General features: G+C 39.6%; 1 protein-coding gene across 7 annotated transcripts in view; it reads left to right on the plus strand.

Annotated features, from left to right (window-relative positions):
* The window catches only part of GRIA4 (glutamate ionotropic receptor AMPA type subunit 4), a 285,724-nt gene that overhangs the window by 263,026 nt on the left and 2,809 nt on the right, over positions 1–19,889 (plus strand). For 2 of the 7 annotated variants that reach the window (XM_084632423.1, XM_084632428.1), the window contains 2 exons: positions 10,073–10,187; positions 13,062–13,196. In XM_084632423.1, coding sequence (XP_084488549.1) covers positions 10,073–10,187; positions 13,062–13,196 — 250 coding nt within the window. Of the gene's footprint in view, positions 1–2,335; positions 2,451–10,072; positions 10,188–13,061; positions 13,310–14,593; positions 14,777–19,889 lie in introns of those variants that run through there. The other 5 variants (XM_084632425.1, XM_084632427.1, XM_084632426.1 and 2 more) reach the window with 5 other exon arrangements.

The following is a 19,889-nucleotide window of genomic DNA, read 5'->3' on the forward strand; positions in this document are numbered from 1 at the left end:
TGAGGTGCTGAGCAATATGACTGAGGGTTGCAGACTCTGGCGCTATATTAGACCCTCTTCCTGCTGCCGTTGAAACGAGCGGGAATTTTCACCATTGACTTCCCAGGGCAGCAGGCTCAAGCCTTACATGTAAAACTTTTTCAAAACAGAGAATATGGTTCAGTATCAAGGAAACAAGGCTGCTGGGACCAGCTTCCATCTTGGCCTCAATTCTGCCGTCCTCACTGAGGTAAAACTCCCATTCAAGTTAATGGAAGCTTTGGCAATTCTGTGAACGTAGTGAGCAGTCTAAAAGCACAGGCTTTGTATCTAAAAGCACAGGCTTTGTATCTAAAAGCTTAATTAGAAACCCATTGTAAATATCTCTGGTTTCGAAGCAATTGCTTCCCAGAACAAAAGGGACAAATGAACAATTTCAATCCAATTTTGCTATTTCTCCTCTCTCTCTAGATCATGACCTATAATTAGAGTACTTATATAAAATTACATTTGTCAGACTGGCTGCTAAATTCCCTTCTAAGGCTTTATCCACAAAGAACAGTCTGTTATCGCTCCCAGTACAGCTTATATTTCTCCCTTTTCAGTTTCAGGGGAAGGCAAGCAATTACATTATCTGCATTGACAATCTAATATAAATTTAACTACAATAAAAACAGAAACAGAGCATAGCTGTTTAGAAATAGTTTCCAAAATTTCAGTTAACCAACAAAGATCTGTCTGGTTTCCAACAGGGGCTCATATGAAAAGGTAGTTCCAAGCAATAAAAGACAAAGGAGATGTTCTAAAATAGGAATTTACCCAATAAATAGGAATGTATCTGTCCCTGTGTGAGGTGGAAAACTCCATGAGTTTGCACTCAATGTGTTTCTGATCTGTTGCTTCATCTCTGGAGCACAGGTGCCCCTTTCCTACTGAACAGAGGGTTCCACCATCAGACTCAGATGGGATGCCCCTGAGATCCATGGAATCGCAGTCACCTCTTTGGCGATCCTGTTCAGCTTCATTCCCTCCTGATATCTCCTATGACTCTTGGCAGCAGGAGTCCTATAGGAGCCCTGTTGCCAAAGAATCTCCCACTTGCTCTTTCTTCCAGACCTTCCTCGCAGGGTTCCACATTAGGGAGAGGGACAGCAGGTAAGTCAATGTCCCCACTGAAGTCCTTCAGAGTTAGTGATGGGAAGATGCCATGGACAGAGGAAGTCCTCTTCCAGTCCCTGCCCAGCCTCCACAGAGGGATTTCAATAGGGACAAGCAACGGGAGGGGGAAGTGGTGCTTCCTGAGCTTCGCCATTTGTACATGGGGACAATAACATTTACCTTCCTTCCATGAGTGAGGTCAGGATTTATTATTTAGGGATAGATTCCTGCTAATCTTTTCACAGGGGCATAGGGGAAGAGGAAGGTAGCATGAAGCATCCCCTATTCACCCCGCCCACATACACACACACCTTGTGCAGTCCATGTAAGGGCTGGCCAGAATTGCAGTCCCTGTGCTGAGGAGATCACGGACTACAGTTGCCCCTGTGGATGTGAATGGTGCCCCAACATTACCTGCCCTCACCACATCAGCCGGCAGACCCGCTGGATGTCTAGGGGGAAATATGCTGCACACCTTAAAGGGAGGTAGCTCTGTCTGTGCTCCCCACATCATGTAGGTAAAGTGTAAACATGTGAAGCATTGTATAAACTCTTATTAATAATATGCATGATTAAATATTGATTTAGCTGTCTAGCTTTAGGCTTTGTGACACATATCAATTCATTATTTAAAACATCATTATGATCATTAAGAAAGATATGAGGCAGTGCATCCTAAACAGCTGTTAAACCTCCAAAAAGGTGGTGAATGCAGGATAAATGCCTTGATAGATTTAATAATCAACCAGTTTTTAAATAATTGTAGTCCTTAGTTTAAAATATTTTATAGCTCTAACAATAACACTGCCTATCTAAAAAAAAATCTAGACCCATATTGACCTGTTTCTCTAAGTGTTCATATTCAAAACAGACTCAAGCTAACCAGAAATATAAATCCAGCATGACTTAGTATTATTTTACAAAGATGCTCAGATAACTGTTTGGTTGGTTCATAGAATGTGTAGAATTTTACTTGCTAAAAGCTGGGTCATTTAAAAAAAGTCTGTTGTATTCTGGAAACACTTTTTTTGCCTCTGAAAGTAAGCAAAATTATTTATACTGTCAGGAGGGTTGTCAAATGGAAATGAGAGGTTTATTTAGTGTGTGGATCAAGCTTATAAAAGAGCTTAAGTCCTCATTCCTTCTAACATCTTAACAGCTGTGCAGTTTCTTACAAAATATGTTTTATCGTTTCAAGAAATGCTGTTAACCTCGCAGTTTTAAAACTGAATGAACAAGGCCTCTTGGACAAATTGAAAAACAAATGGTGGTACGACAAAGGAGAATGTGGCAGCGGGGGAGGTGACTCCAAGGTTAGCCTCAATGTCACCAAAGCGGGTAAACAGTATGTAAAGTAATCGGTGCATCTGCTGGGGCTTTACCTGCAACCAAACAAACTTCAGTATTGCTAGTAACCGCGCTCAAGATCCAGATGTATGTGATTACTGTCAAAGCAAAAATATTTGCATTCATTGCAAGTTTCTCAAGTGGAACTTGTTTAAGCTATGAATTCTATCATCAATCCTCAGAAACCTTCCTGTGTCAAGAGTAGATGACCTGCGCCCTATGCAAAAAGATACAAGACCAGAGCCATCTCAAAGCTAGGTCTAGTGAACAAGCAACAGGAGACCCAGAAGCAAATATGAGCATCAGACTCCTCATTTTCTGGACTGCATTGCTCCTATGTGTTTTTTCCTAAATATTAGAGGAAAGTGGAGCAACTCAGCTCTGCCTCCTCATAGCAGCGGCTCAGGATGTACTGGCTCAGGAATTTTCTATTTATACAAATTTCCAGCTAAAGTATCCAATACACTGATGTGATTTCCAGTTAAAATAGCACACACTGGAATGTTGTGTTACATTACCTGGAAGCTGAAATTCATGTGCATTCCCTAGGAAAAAAGTTAACTGGTAATTGCAGCTCTCTCTTATCCTTCACCATGTCAACAGCTCTGAATTTTAGGCCGTTACTAATGCCCTGGATAAAGTTAACCTACTTTTCCTTCATTTCATCTAAACTGAGACTTTCAAATGGCTTGTCACATAACTTGTTTTGCCTTCTCACATCAGCATCCATTAGGCAAACTAATGTGTGCTGAAATGGCGTAGGGGAGAAATTAAGATAGTAAAAGTAGCCCTCAATGTGCCAATCAAACACTCTTCAATATATATTTGTGTGCATGGGCGTGTATGGAATATAGAGAGAATACTACATGGGTAACTGTGAAGATACAAGGCTATCTATATTGAGGGGTTCTGGTGATGCTGAGGAAACCCAACATGTTTAATTAGCCTTCTTTACAGTTTCTTACATTGTATTTTTTCTCCTCCCCTTCTTCAACCCTCCTTTCCTGACACTCTGCCCTTGCCGCAGAGACCACTTCTTGTGCCGCTTTGCACTCACCCAGATCTGGTGTCCTAGTCCTCTGTTGTTTGCCTTCCATCCTGCTGCTCTATCAAGTTTTTTTCCCCACGGGTCTGCTGGCCACCGGTTACAGTTTTAAAAGTGGTCTTTAGTTTCTTCTCCTAAGTGCATGTGGACGTGAAGTTCATTGGCACTTACTGCAATTGCAGATAACTTCTTGTAAGAAAGCCTATTTGATGTGCCATAAAATTCTCATCTTCCCTTTTTTTTTTTTCCATAATACTCCATCCAAGTTACCACTGGCCTGAAGTTTCACTCACTGTGAAACTTCACTGTTGGGCTTTTTAAAAAATACTATATAATAGAATATATTACAGAAATGTCATGGAGGTGATACTACGCTTGTGAATGAACACTTTTTTTCCTATAATGTATCTGAATCATCCCAGAAAATCTCAGGAAAAACTTCCTAACTGTAAGAACAGTAGGGCAATGGAACAGACTGTCTCGGGAGGTTGTGGAAGCCTCTTCACTGGAGGTTTTCAAAAGGAGGTTGGAGAGCCATCTGTCTGGGATGGTTTAAACACAACAAATCCTGTATCTTGGCGGGGGGTTAAACTAGATGATCTTTGTGATGCCTTCTAACCCTGTGTTTCTACGGTTCTATTATCTGTTTGAAATATAAAACACAAAACTATGCTTAATGTTTCAAATCAACATAATGAGATAACTGCCTTAGAACTCTATCTGCCTTAACATCTGTTATTAATAACCCTGGTAGATAGGGACCACATGCAATGAGGTAGAGGAGGGCAGCCAGCAGAGGGAAAAACAGGATGTCCGAGGATATCAGAGGGAAGATGGAGATGGCCTGGTGTAGAACGCTCAGCAGGGGAATAGGGAGTGAAGGGTGGGGTGGGAAGCGACTGCATGGGGAGGGAGAGGAAAAAACAGTAGTCGGGGAGGAGAAAGCTAGGAATGCAGCTTCATGAAGTAAGGTGCCGGAACTGCATGCACAATGAGAACTGGACACTTTGCACAGGGGAGTGTAAAGAATGGGACACAGGGAAAGTTGAGACTGCTACGTCACAGTAGGAAGGACGGTGGATAAAGGGAGTATTATCAGGGATAGACAACACTGGGAGGCGTAATATATAAATGCTGCATAGCTGCAGCATCTGTTTTTATAAAAAATACAGATGCCTGAACTCTTGACTGGCTTAATATAAATGTTTTATTGACATTTATCTTCTACAAAATTCCTTGTTTTGAAGTAAAGCTACAGATCCACTAATAATCTTACAGGGTCTGATCCACTGATGTCAGTGGGAGTCTTTTCATTGATTTCATTGGGCCCTGGGTAAGGCTTTTATATTCTCTCTCTTTTTTTTTTTCTTTTTTTTCTGTCAGAGGATCAAGTTAGCAGAACATAGAGAACAGAACCACATGATGGTCTGCTGTACTGCTAACTGCTACAAACAGTAGTTCAAGTCCATGAGTCAGGCCCTTAATCAGAGTCCCTTTTTTGATTTGTATAAAGTTAAAAAAAATGATTGGATTGAGTCCAATTCTAGATTACAGTATTCTACACTCTCCCTGATGAGATTAACAACCTCTCCCCCATCCTGAAAGCAATACAGCACTCTAGGCCTACACGGCCAAACTGATCTGTGCCCGCTGATATTCAGCCAACCAGCCAGCACACACAACCCTAAACCCAAAGCATTCCTTCATGGTCATGCCAAGGGACACACTGTAATCAATTTTAAATTGCTCAGCAACTCTCAGAAGGAGTTTAGCATCTTGTGAAACCAGGCCCTTGCAAACTCCTAGATCCATTCTGTGCTCTTAAACTAAAGATTAGTATATAGTTCTGATGTACCAGCCCTCACCATTTTTGTTTTAACCCCAGCTACATAAAGGAAAGGTCTCCAATAATTCAGAAATAGAGTTCATTAGTGTTCTGTGGTTACCAGTTCCCTTCAAGATCTCCATGTCACTAATTTATAGCTCATATTGACTTTCAATAAGATTTAGTGCTAACGTCACTTTTGAAAATAGCACTTAGGTGCTTTTAAAAATAATAACCCAAGTCTTAAACACATGCTGCCTCAGGTGTACATGATAACATTAAACTCCTTCAAATACACCGGACCATCGCTAGAACGCGAGATTTGGGATCCATGTGCGGTACCGCGTTAACGCGGGGACCCCATGAAAATGAATTCCAATTAAAGTAATTAAATTTGGGATCCATGGCCGCAACTGCGTTATATGCGAATTTGCGCTATATAGACGAGCGTTCTAGTGAGGGTCCAGTGTATAGTTTTTGCCATTTAATTTCCATTTCTTTTTACAAAAATAAGAGAAAACATTGAACAATAGCAATAAAACTGGCTCTCTACTTCTGTTTGCCACCCACATGCTAATACAATGCTCCTCTTCTTTCATTTAGTGGATAGACTGGCCTTATAACTAATTAAAGGCTTAGTCACAAGTGCTTCTATTGCATAGCAATTATCCCCCTCTTTTAAATTTTGCAGTGGTTTTAGAACCACTCCCTGCTGTAGCTCTTGGTGCTGCATGTGCCCATTAGTGCAGTGTTGTATGATATTAAATTAGGATCATTTTCACAATTAAATTATTCAAGTTTTATGCCATTATAATTTTTAGTTCCCAACATAAAAGTCAGGGCCTTACCCTTTTGAACATAGTTCCTCCCACCAGTAAATGGGTGAAGATGGAACAGGAAAGAACGACAGGAAAGCCAGGTGGGGAAGTTGGTAAAATAAAAAATAAAGAATGTCTTTAACTGCATATTATTCTCCCTGGCCCCTATCCCCCAGTCTTTACTTAAAGACTGCCACTGACTTTAAATTGGACTGGAGATTTGGATCTTCTTCACTACAAAATCCTATAATTCTTATGATATACAGTATATGCAGTGTGACTATTTAGATAGTATGGGACAAATTCTGCTGTGTTACTCCAGATTCACACTTCCGTAAATTAGAGCACAATTTGCTCCTAGTACTGCATGTGCAAAGCTGGGTGTAGAAAGATTTATACCACCTCCAACATTACATAATGGGTCAGATCTTCAGCTGATGTAGGTTGACTTCAATAGAGCTACACCAGCTTACACTAACAGAGGAGCTGGACCAACTTTTTTAACTTGAGTCCCTAACCATGTTTTTAAAAAAAAAATCATATTAATTATCATTTGGCAATATAATGTACAGTATACAGGACTGAACTTGGTGGAAACTTTAATTCCAGATAAGTTATCCATTTTTATGTTTCTGTACTACCCTTCTCTAATATGCCGTAAATCATATTGACCTAGATTCTGCCACCCTTAAAATCAATGGAGCTGCTTACCAAATATGTTTCTACTCAATGTGGGAAAGGTTGGTAGCATCTGACTGTTTGACAGGTGTGATTAGAAAAATCTAGGGCTTGAAGGAGAGATTTTCAAAGAAACAAAGGGTCGCGACATATTCAGTTCCCACTGAAAGCCAATGGGATTTGGACACTTAACTCTCATTTGTGCCTAAAACGTTAAAAACAAAAAACAAAACATTATTCTATATGAATTTTTGTGAAGAACTAAAATACTAAAATACTAAAATAAAGTAACTGTAGTCTGGTTTTGATAGAAATTTTGCAAGCCTCTAAAGTTCCATTTAATTTTGAATGTGTTTTTTAAACTCAGACTTTCAGATCACTTTTAAATCTGATAATTTCTTCCTAACTTTAATATCTACCTATGATATCACACGTGGCTCATTTAAAGATGGACACAAATACAATTTTAAAAACATCAAACATTTTTAAATTCCACCCAAAGTGTCGACAGTATTTCGTCATGTGCCTTAATGGTGCTATTTACATAAAAACTAAAGGGAAAAATTCTGTCTCATCCACACACACAAAACTTCCATTGAAGCATTGGATGGAAGTCTCTAAGGGCAAGCTTGCCTTAGCAGCTGTAGACTGTCAATAGGACAAGTGGCTGAATAGAAAGATTAGTGCTAGAGAACACTGAAACATGGCCTCTCACACAGAGCTCACTGACTGTACTGCTATGGAGAAAATGAAGTTCTTCCTCTATCCTGCCCATTGCAACCAGCTACCTAATACAGAAGGCTGGTTAACTTGCAAATGTAATTTTCCCGTTAGAAAGTAAAAATCATGAAATCAGTTGGTTTTTCTCAATGAAAAGAAAACCTGAAAATTCCCGCCAAAGCACTGCGTATGTAGAAGGTGCCTATGGGAGCAGAAAGGATGATACAGATGGATCAAGGGTGGGTGGGAAAGAAGAAAGAAACTCAACATGTGGCAGGTGTTAGGCAGCTTTATGTTCCTAAATTCTGAATGCTTGTGCTGAAATATCAAACAAAAGAGTGGGGAAATTACTATCGACTCCCCCTACACACAGGTAGCCAATGTTCTTGACTGTTCATAAACATAATTCATTAATATTTAGCTCCTAATTTTCATCTCACTTAAACCAGTTGAATCTGGAATAACTCCACTGACTTCTGTGAAGTTGCTTTGGATTTTCACAGTGACAACAGAACCTGGTTGTCCCTTCTATGTATATCCTGTGATGTGGCTGGGGATAGAAAGATTCAAATGGGGCGCTGATGTTGGCCAAAACATTAGTGGTGTTGGCCAGTGGCTATCCAAGCCGTATTACAATGTCAATTATTTCACACCTGTAGCAGAAGCAAACAGAGATCATATTAAGAAGCAGCTTGCCAGCATCCCAAATGGCCACCCACTAATTTTAGTTTTCTCAGCTGTTATAGTCTCTGACTCCACTTGCAACCTGCACAGCCTGCTGCCAGGAAGCCTGACAATAAAATGTAAGTTTAAATACTCAACAAGTATAAACTCAAACAATATATCTTTTTTCTGTAGTAGTATCAGTGCATTCTGTGTGAACGTAGTGGGGTTGAATTTGAAAGCGTACAAAATATTGTATTTGCTTACAGAGATCATTAGAGAGTACATGGAAATGTATTGAAGGTAGTCCATATGGATTAAAGGCCATGATCCATAGAGCTAACCTTGGAAGCCTGAATTATTATTTATTTTAATATCTAAATATATTTCTTCATGAGAATTCTGAGAAATATAGTTAAATCAGTTACAGAAACATAATTCGAGCGTGACTAAACCCCTCTTTCTTTTCTAGTAACTACTTTAATAGTGTCATTCATTTTTGACATAGTGTTACTAAACTAATTAATGTTTCAGTTGTTTTAGTTATTACAATTTTAAATCTTGCATTTATAGATTATCATTTTAGAAACATTCTGGGTTGTAGCACATTACATGAAATGAGTTCCATCGGAGGAATTGGGTGATATCTTAAACACACAAGCACAAGTTTTGTATTGTGTGATGCTACCAGAACATGTCAGTGCTATTGTTTTCCAATATCTAAGAGTAGCCCATCTATTATACATTGTTTCAGGTTGTCTGCCTCCCTCTCTGATATACATTGTATATTCATACACACCTGCACATAAATACATATCTATATGCAGGTCACTAAGAATTTGATAGTCAATGTTTTGAGAGGGAAGGTAAATTAAAGTTCTCATAACCAATTATTATTTGAGTTGTTTTCAGGATAAACTGTCCCAGTGGCAGGAAGGGTGAGCATTAATACAATACACTGGAGATTTTTAATGGAGTTTTGGTAACTTCAGTGTAACCCCACAGCAGCTCATGACTTTGATGCCATGGATTGTGTTTTATATGAAGACTAAACTTGGTTGGATTGTCTTAATCAAATAACCTAACTCGGAGGGCAGGTTCCAAGCAATAATTTATTACCTCACTGGACCCCTTGTAAACACTTACTAAATAAGTGAGATTTAAATATGTTTTATTTTCCAGGACCAACGGGTCAGTGCAAATGATTTTGAGTATGGAAACGTACTAAGGCTTGATAGTCATTTCCCTTTATTCTGAGGTTAACAACATTAGGACCTCATCCTGTCAGTTCTCTGCATGCAGAACTACTGCTGAAGTCAATAGGTTTTCTGCATGAAGGATGTTTATAGGGTTGTGCCAATTGATACTGTAAACAAACGTCATGAGAATTAAAATTTCACGTATCTCTATCACAGTGCATGAAATAGCTATGGCCAAGTTGTATTCTATGAGTGTGTGCATGTGTATGTATACACACACACACAAACTAAAATAAATTGGAAGCCAGGAACACGAAAGTCTTCTATCCAATCTCATTGTATTGAAGACATTTTAAATCTCCGAAGAATATGTTGTTAATGCCGACAAGCCAATAGTTTTGGGTTCACAGTAATTGCATACTATTTATTTAAAAATCTTCCCCAGCAGTATGTGCCTGTTACCTAAAGCGATGGAGCAGGTCCCAGTCATATGTCTGTTTCTAAACCTGGGCCTACAGTACATGACATAGCACCCACTGTGGCCTCTGCTCTGTCACTTTGCAATGCGATTCTATGTAGTTTTACTTGAATAACATAAAATAACATATATAATGTTATTTATGTTATTTTCCACGTGAAGAACTCCTGTAAACCTTGCCGTTTTGAAACTCAGTGAGGCAGGCGTCTTAGACAAGCTGAAAAACAAATGGTGGTACGATAAAGGTGAATGTGGACCCAAGGACTCTGGAAGTAAGGTCAGTCGCTGCAGTTCGGGACCTACTGTTGTGTTCACAAAGCAGTAAAGGGAGTAATGAACAAAATGACATGGAAATAAAATAAATAGCTTTAAACACTCGTTAAAGGATCTGGAACAAAAAAATGCTTCCCCCACCCTCACTCAAATAGGCATGTGCCCCCACTTTAATTTAAAGAAGCACTATTGCTCTTCCAGGTTTTCAAATGAGGTTGATGTAAAAAAGAAAATTGTTGCTTTCCTTTTGAAAGGTAAATCACATCCCATCTTCCTATATTTTTAAGGGTGATTGAAGAGCTTCAAGATGGGTTATTTTTCCTCTGTGTGAGAAGAGCATCTTCATTAACTGCTGTGCAATTTATCCCTTTCTCCATTTGTCCTTATTTGGGAGATGGCCTAGCTGAGTTGTTTGCTTATATTCTGTGAAGGTGAACACTCAGGCATTCAACACAACAGCCTGGCCTCGTTGTATAGGAACAGGGGGTGGAGATAATATGAATTCTGGGGTGAAAGGGCTTCAACTTTTAGTACTCTGCTTCCTAAAACTCCAAGTATATCATCTCTGGGTTTCAAATCCCAGGCGCCCCCTTACCTCACTGCAAGCCCAAAAATTAAAGAGTCTTAGGGAGTACATCCTCCCCTTCCACTTCCCCTGGGAAGAAAGATTTCAGAAGCAGATATTCTTCTGCTCACTTGAAAGCCCTCTCAGTTAATCCCCGCCATGTATTCCCTTATCATTCTGGGTAAGGTGACCATATTTTCCCAAAGCGAAAATGGTACATGGCATGGGGCTGGCTTGAGGCGTCCACCCCACCCGCACCCGCGGCCAGCCTGAGGGTCCCCTGCCACCCGCCTGCCCGGGACTGGCCCGAGGCCCCCCTCTACCCACTGCACATGGGGCTAGCCCAAGACCCCTGCTGCCAGCCCATGTGGGGCTGGCCTAGCCTGAGCCGCTTTCACAAGCCCTCCCTCCAGCACAGGGCTGGCATTGCCAATTGCCCCTCCTCCCCCCACACTTTCTTCCATGCCCCGCTAGGGGTTGCACCCCACTTTTTTGGCAAAACTGGGCATTTCTTCAATTTGCTCATGGCAACTGATGATCAGTTGGCAAGAATAAATGGGACAAATGCCCAGTTTTGCCAAAAAAGTTAGGCCAGCTGGGACAGGGCTTAAAAAAGGGACTGTCCAGGCCAGAACGGGACATATGGTCACCCTAACTATGGGTATCTCAGCAGTTTTCTCCTGGCTCCTCTTTCTACCTCCCAACCTTTGCCCAGAGCCTAAACAGGAATATGAGAGGCATTGACTGGTTGCTGTTTTGTAGCACCAAGAGTGACCCCAAAGGTCAGAGGGAAAAATTAAAGTGAAAATGAGTTTGCCCCCTTGTTTCTTACTACATGGCAAGTGAAATCTGAGGAGGGGATTTAAACCAACCAAGAGCAATGCAGCCTCTACTAAGGCAGAAACGTAACTATCATTATCCCTGTGTGTGACAGCTGAGGAGGCTTTCACCTAGCACTTACTTTAGGCCACCATTTCCCCTCAATAAAATCTTCCTTCTTCTTGACCACAAGCATCATGACAACAACTGACCTGACAACAGAGAAGAATGGCCATTGCATCCAAGACCATGAGCCTACAGTAAACTAGCTAAGGGAAGAGAAATGATGCTGGGGTACAAGCATATGCCAGCAGCCAGTCACAACCTGGATTCATGTCCAGGTCTCCCGTGCATCAACATTAGTGTTATCTTCTACTTGTCGGGGCATTAAGCCTACATCAAATAGTGCATCTTTAAATTAAACATTTCTACAAGTAGTGTTTAGTGTTCATGATGAATTAAACTTTCACGCAGTTACAAGAGGTTAATCACTTTAGCTTATAAAACAGAATTTTATAAATATCTTAATGTAAGCAATGTAGTACGTAAAAGTCCAATTTTGAATAAATCCCTATTCTAGAGACTTGTGCTGAAAAATTATGCATATCATTTTCAAACCCTAAAATACCAGACTCATTAAGATTTTTGCCAAAAACAGACTGAAACGTACAATAGATATTTGCTATGTTAAACCCCCTAAGGGGAACATGTATAAAATAACACCTACTTAAGAATACGTCACTAAAAGGGATAAGTATTGTTTTCTAAATTATTACAATACTTAGAACTAACTTCTACTCATAAATTAATTAATCTTTAAATAATTCTATTAATATAATTTTTTTATATAACAAAGCCTAATAGTCCATTACCACGATACCAAAAAGATATAAAATAAAGTAAAAGTAAATAAACAGCAGTGGCTAAGGTAGTATGGGATATATTTTATGTTAATGAAAATGTGTTTGTGCTTTAATTAAGAGAGACAGCTTAAGTGTCACATACTTTAAGTATGTATTTAATTAGCTGAAAGCCAGGCTGGCTGAGTCTTCATATTGATGCATATCAAAAGCGAACACTATGTGTTAATAAAATTATGCAGAGTCCCATCTGATGTAAATGGATTTTTGGATTAGAGAGTTTTTAAATGACCATCAAATAAATCTAGTTTCATATCACTGTTAACATTTTCATTAAATAGAGGTAGATAGATCATTGTTTAAAGTTATAAATAATGGTAATACCATTTCACAGCTGTTAGCGAGTGACTGACTACATCCTAAAGTAATGATTTCCATGTTTGCCAGGAAATAATGGCACTTAATATATATTTTATAAATTCAGATAGGCCGATTTTTGTGAAGAAGTGTGTAAATGACTGTCAGTTAATTTCAGTTAAACCTCTTTTATGTATGTTTTCAGTGTATGATGTGTAGCTTTTGAGCTCCCGCTGTCTGACGTCAGTGGTTAACTCTACCGATTCTGTTTCCTCAGGACAAGACGAGTGCCTTGAGTCTCAGCAACGTTGCTGGAGTCTTCTACATTCTGGTTGGAGGCTTGGGCTTGGCCATGCTGGTGGCTTTGATAGAGTTCTGTTACAAGTCCAGGGCAGAGGCGAAGCGAATGAAGGTGGCAAAGAGTGCACAGACTTTTAATCCAACTTCCTCGCAGAATACCCAGAATTTAGCAACATATAGAGAAGGTTACAACGTATATGGAACCGAAAGTGTTAAAATTTAGGGGTAGGACTTAGGGCCCACTACAGTGAGTGGGTGATGCATCTTGTAATGCAGTGTCGTGACCTGTCTGTTCGGTGGTGGTAATGCTTGCTTCTCAACAGAGCTTTATATTTTGGAAAACTTCAGTGCAAAGTGGTTCCGTTTTTTTGGCTGCAGATGTACAGTATACTACTCTATGTTGCTAATAGACATCTGCATTGCAAAGACTTTTTTAATATGTAAAGAACATCTTCTCTTTTAAAAAAAAAACAGTTTGGTCTTACTGTATCAGTTGGGACATTACAGCTATTTGACATTTTAGATACTAAAGCAAAAATAGAGTCCTTCTGTAGAGGGAGCCGCAGCTTGTTTGGGTTATTTGGCTGGCCTGTTTTTCTAAGGGCTTTTATTATTATTGAATTACTATTTATTAGCCCGTTTGTAGCTTTTTATAGGGATTATAATCAAGTTTTGGGTTAGGCAACACCTCAGTAAGCCTTAGTCAAAGCTTTAGGGAGAGCAAGCATTGTGATATGATTCTAAATGTGATGAATCTTTTTTCCCTACCCTCCACTCCTCTCCCTTGATGAATAGAATTGGATGCTATTTCAGCATGGCATTTGTTTAGTAAATCCTTCCTTGGGCCAACCCTTGTCCTACTGCAATAACTATAAATAATGCCAATATTGTTAATGGAGTTTAGAGATTCACATCAGTTTTCAGCAGACTAAGACCGACTATCCCTTTATCCTGCTGAGGAGCAATACCTTTTAGATGTAAATGTAGTGATTTCAGTGACTGAAATGTTTATGGTATTTAGCCTATTATGATGTAGCACGACGAAGTAGGTGTGCATGAGTGGTTTACTAATATAGTGAAAGAGCTGGTCTCTGCAGTGTGAACCTGGCTATCTAACTACTCCTGAGATCAGCACTAAATCCTTTTAAAATGGCATATAATAACAAATGGAACTTGTATATTATTAATATTAATATTATTATTATTATATAGTGTCCAAGGTATACTAAATGCTTTATAAATTAATATGCAGGTAGGATTGCTGCCTCCTAGTTGTTGCAGTCTAGAATTCTCAGTCCCATTCCATTAGCAAACCAGATTATTCCAATTTTGACAAAATGTTCTAAGCTAGATTCTTCTGGAATCATAGAACCGAGATGGGTATGGAACTTAAGTAAAGGGGTGTGAGAAGCAGATTTGGAACTGAAATTTTATTTTGCCACCTAGAAAGATTTCAAAGGAAAGAATTGTAGATAAAATTATTATTATTTTTATTTATTATTTATATAGCGCTGGAGCGCACGGCGCTGTACAATAGGTGAAGTGTACCAAACAAATAACAGTTCCCTGTCCCGAGGAGCTTACAGTCTAAAGGCACAGCCGGTACAATACAGAACAATACAATACAGAACAAACACAGAATGAACACAGAATGGTGTATGGTCATTATAGCTGGAACGCTTCAAGGAATAGGTGGGTTCTCAGGGGTGTTTTCAAGAAGGTGAGGGAGGGGGCTTGGCATACATTGATTGGGAAGCTTTTCCAAGCATAACATTTGTCTGTAGATTTCTTAGTATTCCTATTTATTAGTCGATATACACGCAGATATTTCCTGGCTATATTTTAATCATAACAGGGGCCTAGTTTCCCAATGACACAAAAGTGATTTATGCACCTAACTCTCATTAGTGAGAATGTGAGTCATGCACATTAATCCATAAACACAGAATAGAGATCAATCCCTTAACACAAATCTGAATGTTGATAACAATCTAGCCTAGACTTGACTGTCCAGGTTACTTCAATGTGGCAAAACCACTGTGCCCAACATTAACAGCTGCTGTTAGATCAGATGGCTAAGTAGTTGATGCCAAGGTGACCCCAACTGTTTAGGGTAATATTCATTAACCCTATGACACCAGGAGTTAGGATTTCCAGATGCCAACATCAAACACTGTACAAGGCTCCATGCCAACTCCCAGAACCAAAGGTTTTAAAAAAATCATGTTGTGAATGTAATTAGACAAAATGCAGATGAAAAGCTTTTTAACCCCTGCAGTTCCTGAGTGGTTTGCCCAACACTGAGCATGTTCTCAAGCTATTGCAGGGAACAAGGGCATGCATGTCAAATAGGTAAGCAAAGACTGTATGATAATAATAATAATTAATAATAAAATATGCACTTGTTAGTTCTTTTTAAAATGGGAATAATGAACATTCATTTCAGGGAGTTATAGGTGAAGTTACACATCATTAAGTGTATTGTTGTTACTTAACACAACAGTACACCATGCGGGAGTAATCACATATTCCTGATCAAACTCACAAAGCAGGATGCACCCAAAATGTAGTCTTAAAAAATCCCAGTTCCCACCCAAATACTGACCTGGCCCACAGTCACTTAGCATGTGCAATATGGCAGGATAATGTAACAGGCATTATGACTACTCCTTTGATAGAATTTATTTAAATCCTTGTTTTCCCTTTTTTCCCCCTAAACAAACAAAACCAGAATGAGAACTCATCAAATTTTTTTGAAAGACATTTCTTCATAGTTGAAAATGTTCTTTTTTCAAAAATGAATAGGTCGCCATTTTTTCCAAGTATTTAGATTTTTTAGAAATTTTTTACAACATTTTTATCATTTTTTTATTGAAAGTGGTATTGAAACATTAGCATTTATTTTCTCATTTACTGAAAACCTGGGTTCCCATAAATTAATTTTGCTAACCTTTTTGATAATGATTTCAATAATGTTTAGCTGCTTAAACTATGTTAACTCCCCCCAAAATGAAAAACTTTTTCAACCCTCTGAAAAACACCCTCATAGTTTCAATATTTTTCAACTAGCTTATTCTGCTCAGGATATTTAATATAATACCTGCCTAAGAATTTTTATCAAGTTAATATTTATTTTAAACATTTCTCAAACAGAATATGTTTATACCTAGAAGACCATTGAGGCTAGTTGAGATCAATGAACTCTTTGGTAAAATATTATTATTCCATCCCCCAATTACACATTCCTAATGAGAATTTCTGTTAAGTGTTAGCAGCCTACAGCCTATGACTATGATTTCACACATTTCCCCTGCTCAGATTCTCTCCCAGAAAGAGCAGTGATACACATGTTCACTATTCATTTCAGAGCCTCATCTGTGCTCATTTAACCAAACGTAATTAGATCATGTTAGGACTATGGTCTGCCAATATATTAAAAAACAAACCGTCCATGGAAGTTATATGAGGTAAATGCCTGCATGAAAACCCAGGGCATTTCTGTTTTTAAATCAATCTAAAATATCTAAATTGTGACTGTTCTAAAATATCTGAATTAAAAAGGGTTGGGGGGGAGATCTTACACCACCTTAACTGTGAGCCAGGGAGTCTGAATATGTAGGGCTAGATTGTGTCTCTGGGACACAGCCATTGGTAAGAGGCGATGTGTTGCTGTGCCTCTGCAGGGGCAGCACAAGGAGGGAACTGTGGTTTAGGGACCCACAATTCCCTTGCTCCTCCCCGGCGGCTCCCATGGGCATTAATTTTCTACTGGCCTATACCAGCACCCAACTGCCACCCTGGAGACACCAGCTACCTGCACTGGTGGGTACACAGGGGGTAGGGTGGAGTCAATGTTCCACCTTCCCCGCCTCGAGCTATACAAGAGATCAGGCACACAGAGTCCCTTACCCCTCCACACCTGGAGCCAACGAAACCCGGTTGCCCTTGTAAGGGACTAATGGGGGTGGAGTAACTCTTTCTAGGCCTAACTTCCCTATATGGGCATAAAGTCATGTGAAGATCCAGCCCCTTAGAATTTACGTTTTTATACGCTTTCGTGTTTATTGGCATCTTATGTACTTATCTGCATTTTGTACTAACTCCTGGATGCTGTGAGTATGACAATACAAATAGCTCCCTCGTGTCAAGGGTTAATGACATCAGCGTGCTTGTCAGGGTGCAGGTAGAAGGGATGTATCTCAAGCTCCAAGTTGTTGCTCGCCAAATAGAAATTGAGGGGGTGGGGGTAGGAGGGAAGAAATAAAATTTTCAACTCTTCCTTCCCATCCTCTCTTCCTTAGTGGGCTGTCAACCTGTGAATGTCCTGAAGATCTGGATCCTGATTCAAGTGCCTCTCTTGCTTTCTCTCTCTCTCTCTGCCCAACCCCATACTTTTGGTTAATCTAATCACTTATTATGCAAGTGGCCAAATGCTACAGCAGGCACAGGCAACGTTTAGCAGCATCTTTATTGCATTGCTTTTGCACTTTACATTTTCAGTTTCATGTCCAAATTAGAAAATGGGGTGCGCAATTTGCCTTTAATATTTTTGGAAAGGAAATAACCATATTGCCCAGATACTACTAGTAGTCAGGGCTGTGTAAGAACCTGAATGGAATAAAATATCCACCCCATATTAAAGGTCCGATGCTCCAAGATGCTGAATGTTGTCGACTTCCATTTAAGTCAATGGGAGTAGGGCACTCAGCATCTCACAGGAGACACAACACCTTGTAGGGTCAACACCTTAAAGAGAGACTTTCAGACACACAGTCTCTGGATTTAACTGCCATCTTCTTACTTACTGTTCATGGCTTTTATATTTTTTTCTTACTACTTTTTCTACAATAATTATCGGGACTTTTTCCCTCACAGCCCAACTTCTCCTCCTAATTGATTCTGCAGTCAAGCCATGACGTTGAATTTGTGACAACATAATCAAGATAGGATTAGCCCTTCACTCTACCCGTGTGTTTAACTATGATATGATTCAGCAACTGCACTAGTTTCCTTGCTCAATGGTCTCCTCATGGTGATGAACAAATGTCACCTACCATACTGATTTTATTAGCTATTCCAGCTGTTTCCCATGAGGTGTTGTTAATCCATCTTTGGGATGGGAAAGGACACTTTTTTTCAGAAGCTTTGTTCTTCCATTCCATCTGGGAAATTGCTCATCATCCCCAAGGGTTCTCTGGCCTAGGAATCCACTAGGTTCTATTTTGTCATCCTTCCTGTTCAAAGTGTATGTGAATGGCTAGAAAAAAACAGTGAGATGGTTTGGGCCACAAAATCATTGATACATGTAAAATATGAAGGTGGCCCTTATGTCTTTTTTCTTTATCCCTGGATTGTTCAGTCTCTCTGCTTCCCTGCTGCATGACCATGGTAGGGTCCTGGATTGGAAAACTGGCTGAAGTTCAATCCAAACAAGATGGAGGTGGTTCTGGTGGATAGGGAGATGTTTCTGGAAGACTTGTCAAGAATTATGCCAGCTCACTCTTTTGAGAAATATGTACTCTGTTTGTCAAAGAGATTTGAAATCTAGAGCTTATTTTGGACCTCACCAGCTCCAAAAATTCCAGATATCATCAGTGGAAAATGATGAAGAAAAAAAAGTGGGTTTTTTTTCTTGCAATTGGCCTAGAGAATGTTTGATTTTAGACTGGACCTCCCCATTTCTCCATGTCTTTGTCACTTCCAGAGTGGACTACTGTAATGTACTCTACTTGGGACCACCTAGAAGCTTCCACTAGTGCAGAATATACAGCCCATTAATTTATAGTTAATGAGCTAAATTATACCACCTTACTTTATACTAGTGCTCTGCAAGCTGCAAGCTTCCTATTTGCTTCTTGGTGCAATTCAAGCTGTTGATACTACATAAAGTAGGGTGACCAGATGTCCCATTTTTAAAGGGACAGTCCTGTTTTGGGGGACTTTTTCTTATATAGGCACCTATTACCCCCCACCCCTGTCCAGTTTTTTCACAGTTGCTATGTGGTCACCCTATCATAAAGCTATGTATGATTTGGGGTCACATAGGGGTACCTAAGAGACCATTTCTTTCTGTATATACTACAGCTGTCATAGACCAAGGTGTTTTTGTTAACTATCCCTGGATCTGAATGCTGTGGGACTGGAGCCACTGTTCTTTCAGAGGCAGGTCTTGGACACTGTAACTGACTGTCCTAAAAATGGCTTCACCCCAGCCCAGATTTTTGGTCTTTAGGGAATGATCTAAAGCTCTTCTGTTTGCTGAGGTCTGTTCCTGAGTTAGGTAGTCTACCAGGGTGTTACATTACCTAGGTTTGTTAGGGTAATTGATTGGGGATGGTGCTTTTAATTCTATGCTCATTATGGTGGCACTGTAGTGTTGTACAACTGGAGATTGTTCTTTGACTATCTTTCTCTCTCTCCCTCTCATGTACATATATATATATAAAATAACGTCACAAACACAGGTTCAGGACTTCACTGCTGGCTCAGGCAGAAGGAGAAGCTGGGCTAGGTGGGACAAAGCTCATAACAGCAATAATAGCAAATAAAATGCAGGAAAATACCACAGTTCATTTCCTTTTGTAAAAATCTGTTTTAGCCATTTTTCCAATGTGACTATCCCCCTTCTGGTCCTCTGATTTTCCAGTACGTCTCTGATTTTATCTTTGTCCCCACACTTCATGGGTCACTCGTCTGTGTTATAGATAGAGCTGGTCAAAAATTAGAATTTCCATCTCTTGAACAATTCTAATATTTCAAAATTTGTTTAGAACTGTTGTAATTTGGGTGCCTCCTGCCCACCCAG

Source organism: Lepidochelys olivacea (genome assembly GCF_965140295.1).
Source record: "Lepidochelys olivacea isolate rLepOli2 genome assembly, chromosome: 1".
NCBI classification, from domain to species: domain Eukaryota; kingdom Metazoa; phylum Chordata; order Testudines; family Cheloniidae; genus Lepidochelys; species Lepidochelys olivacea.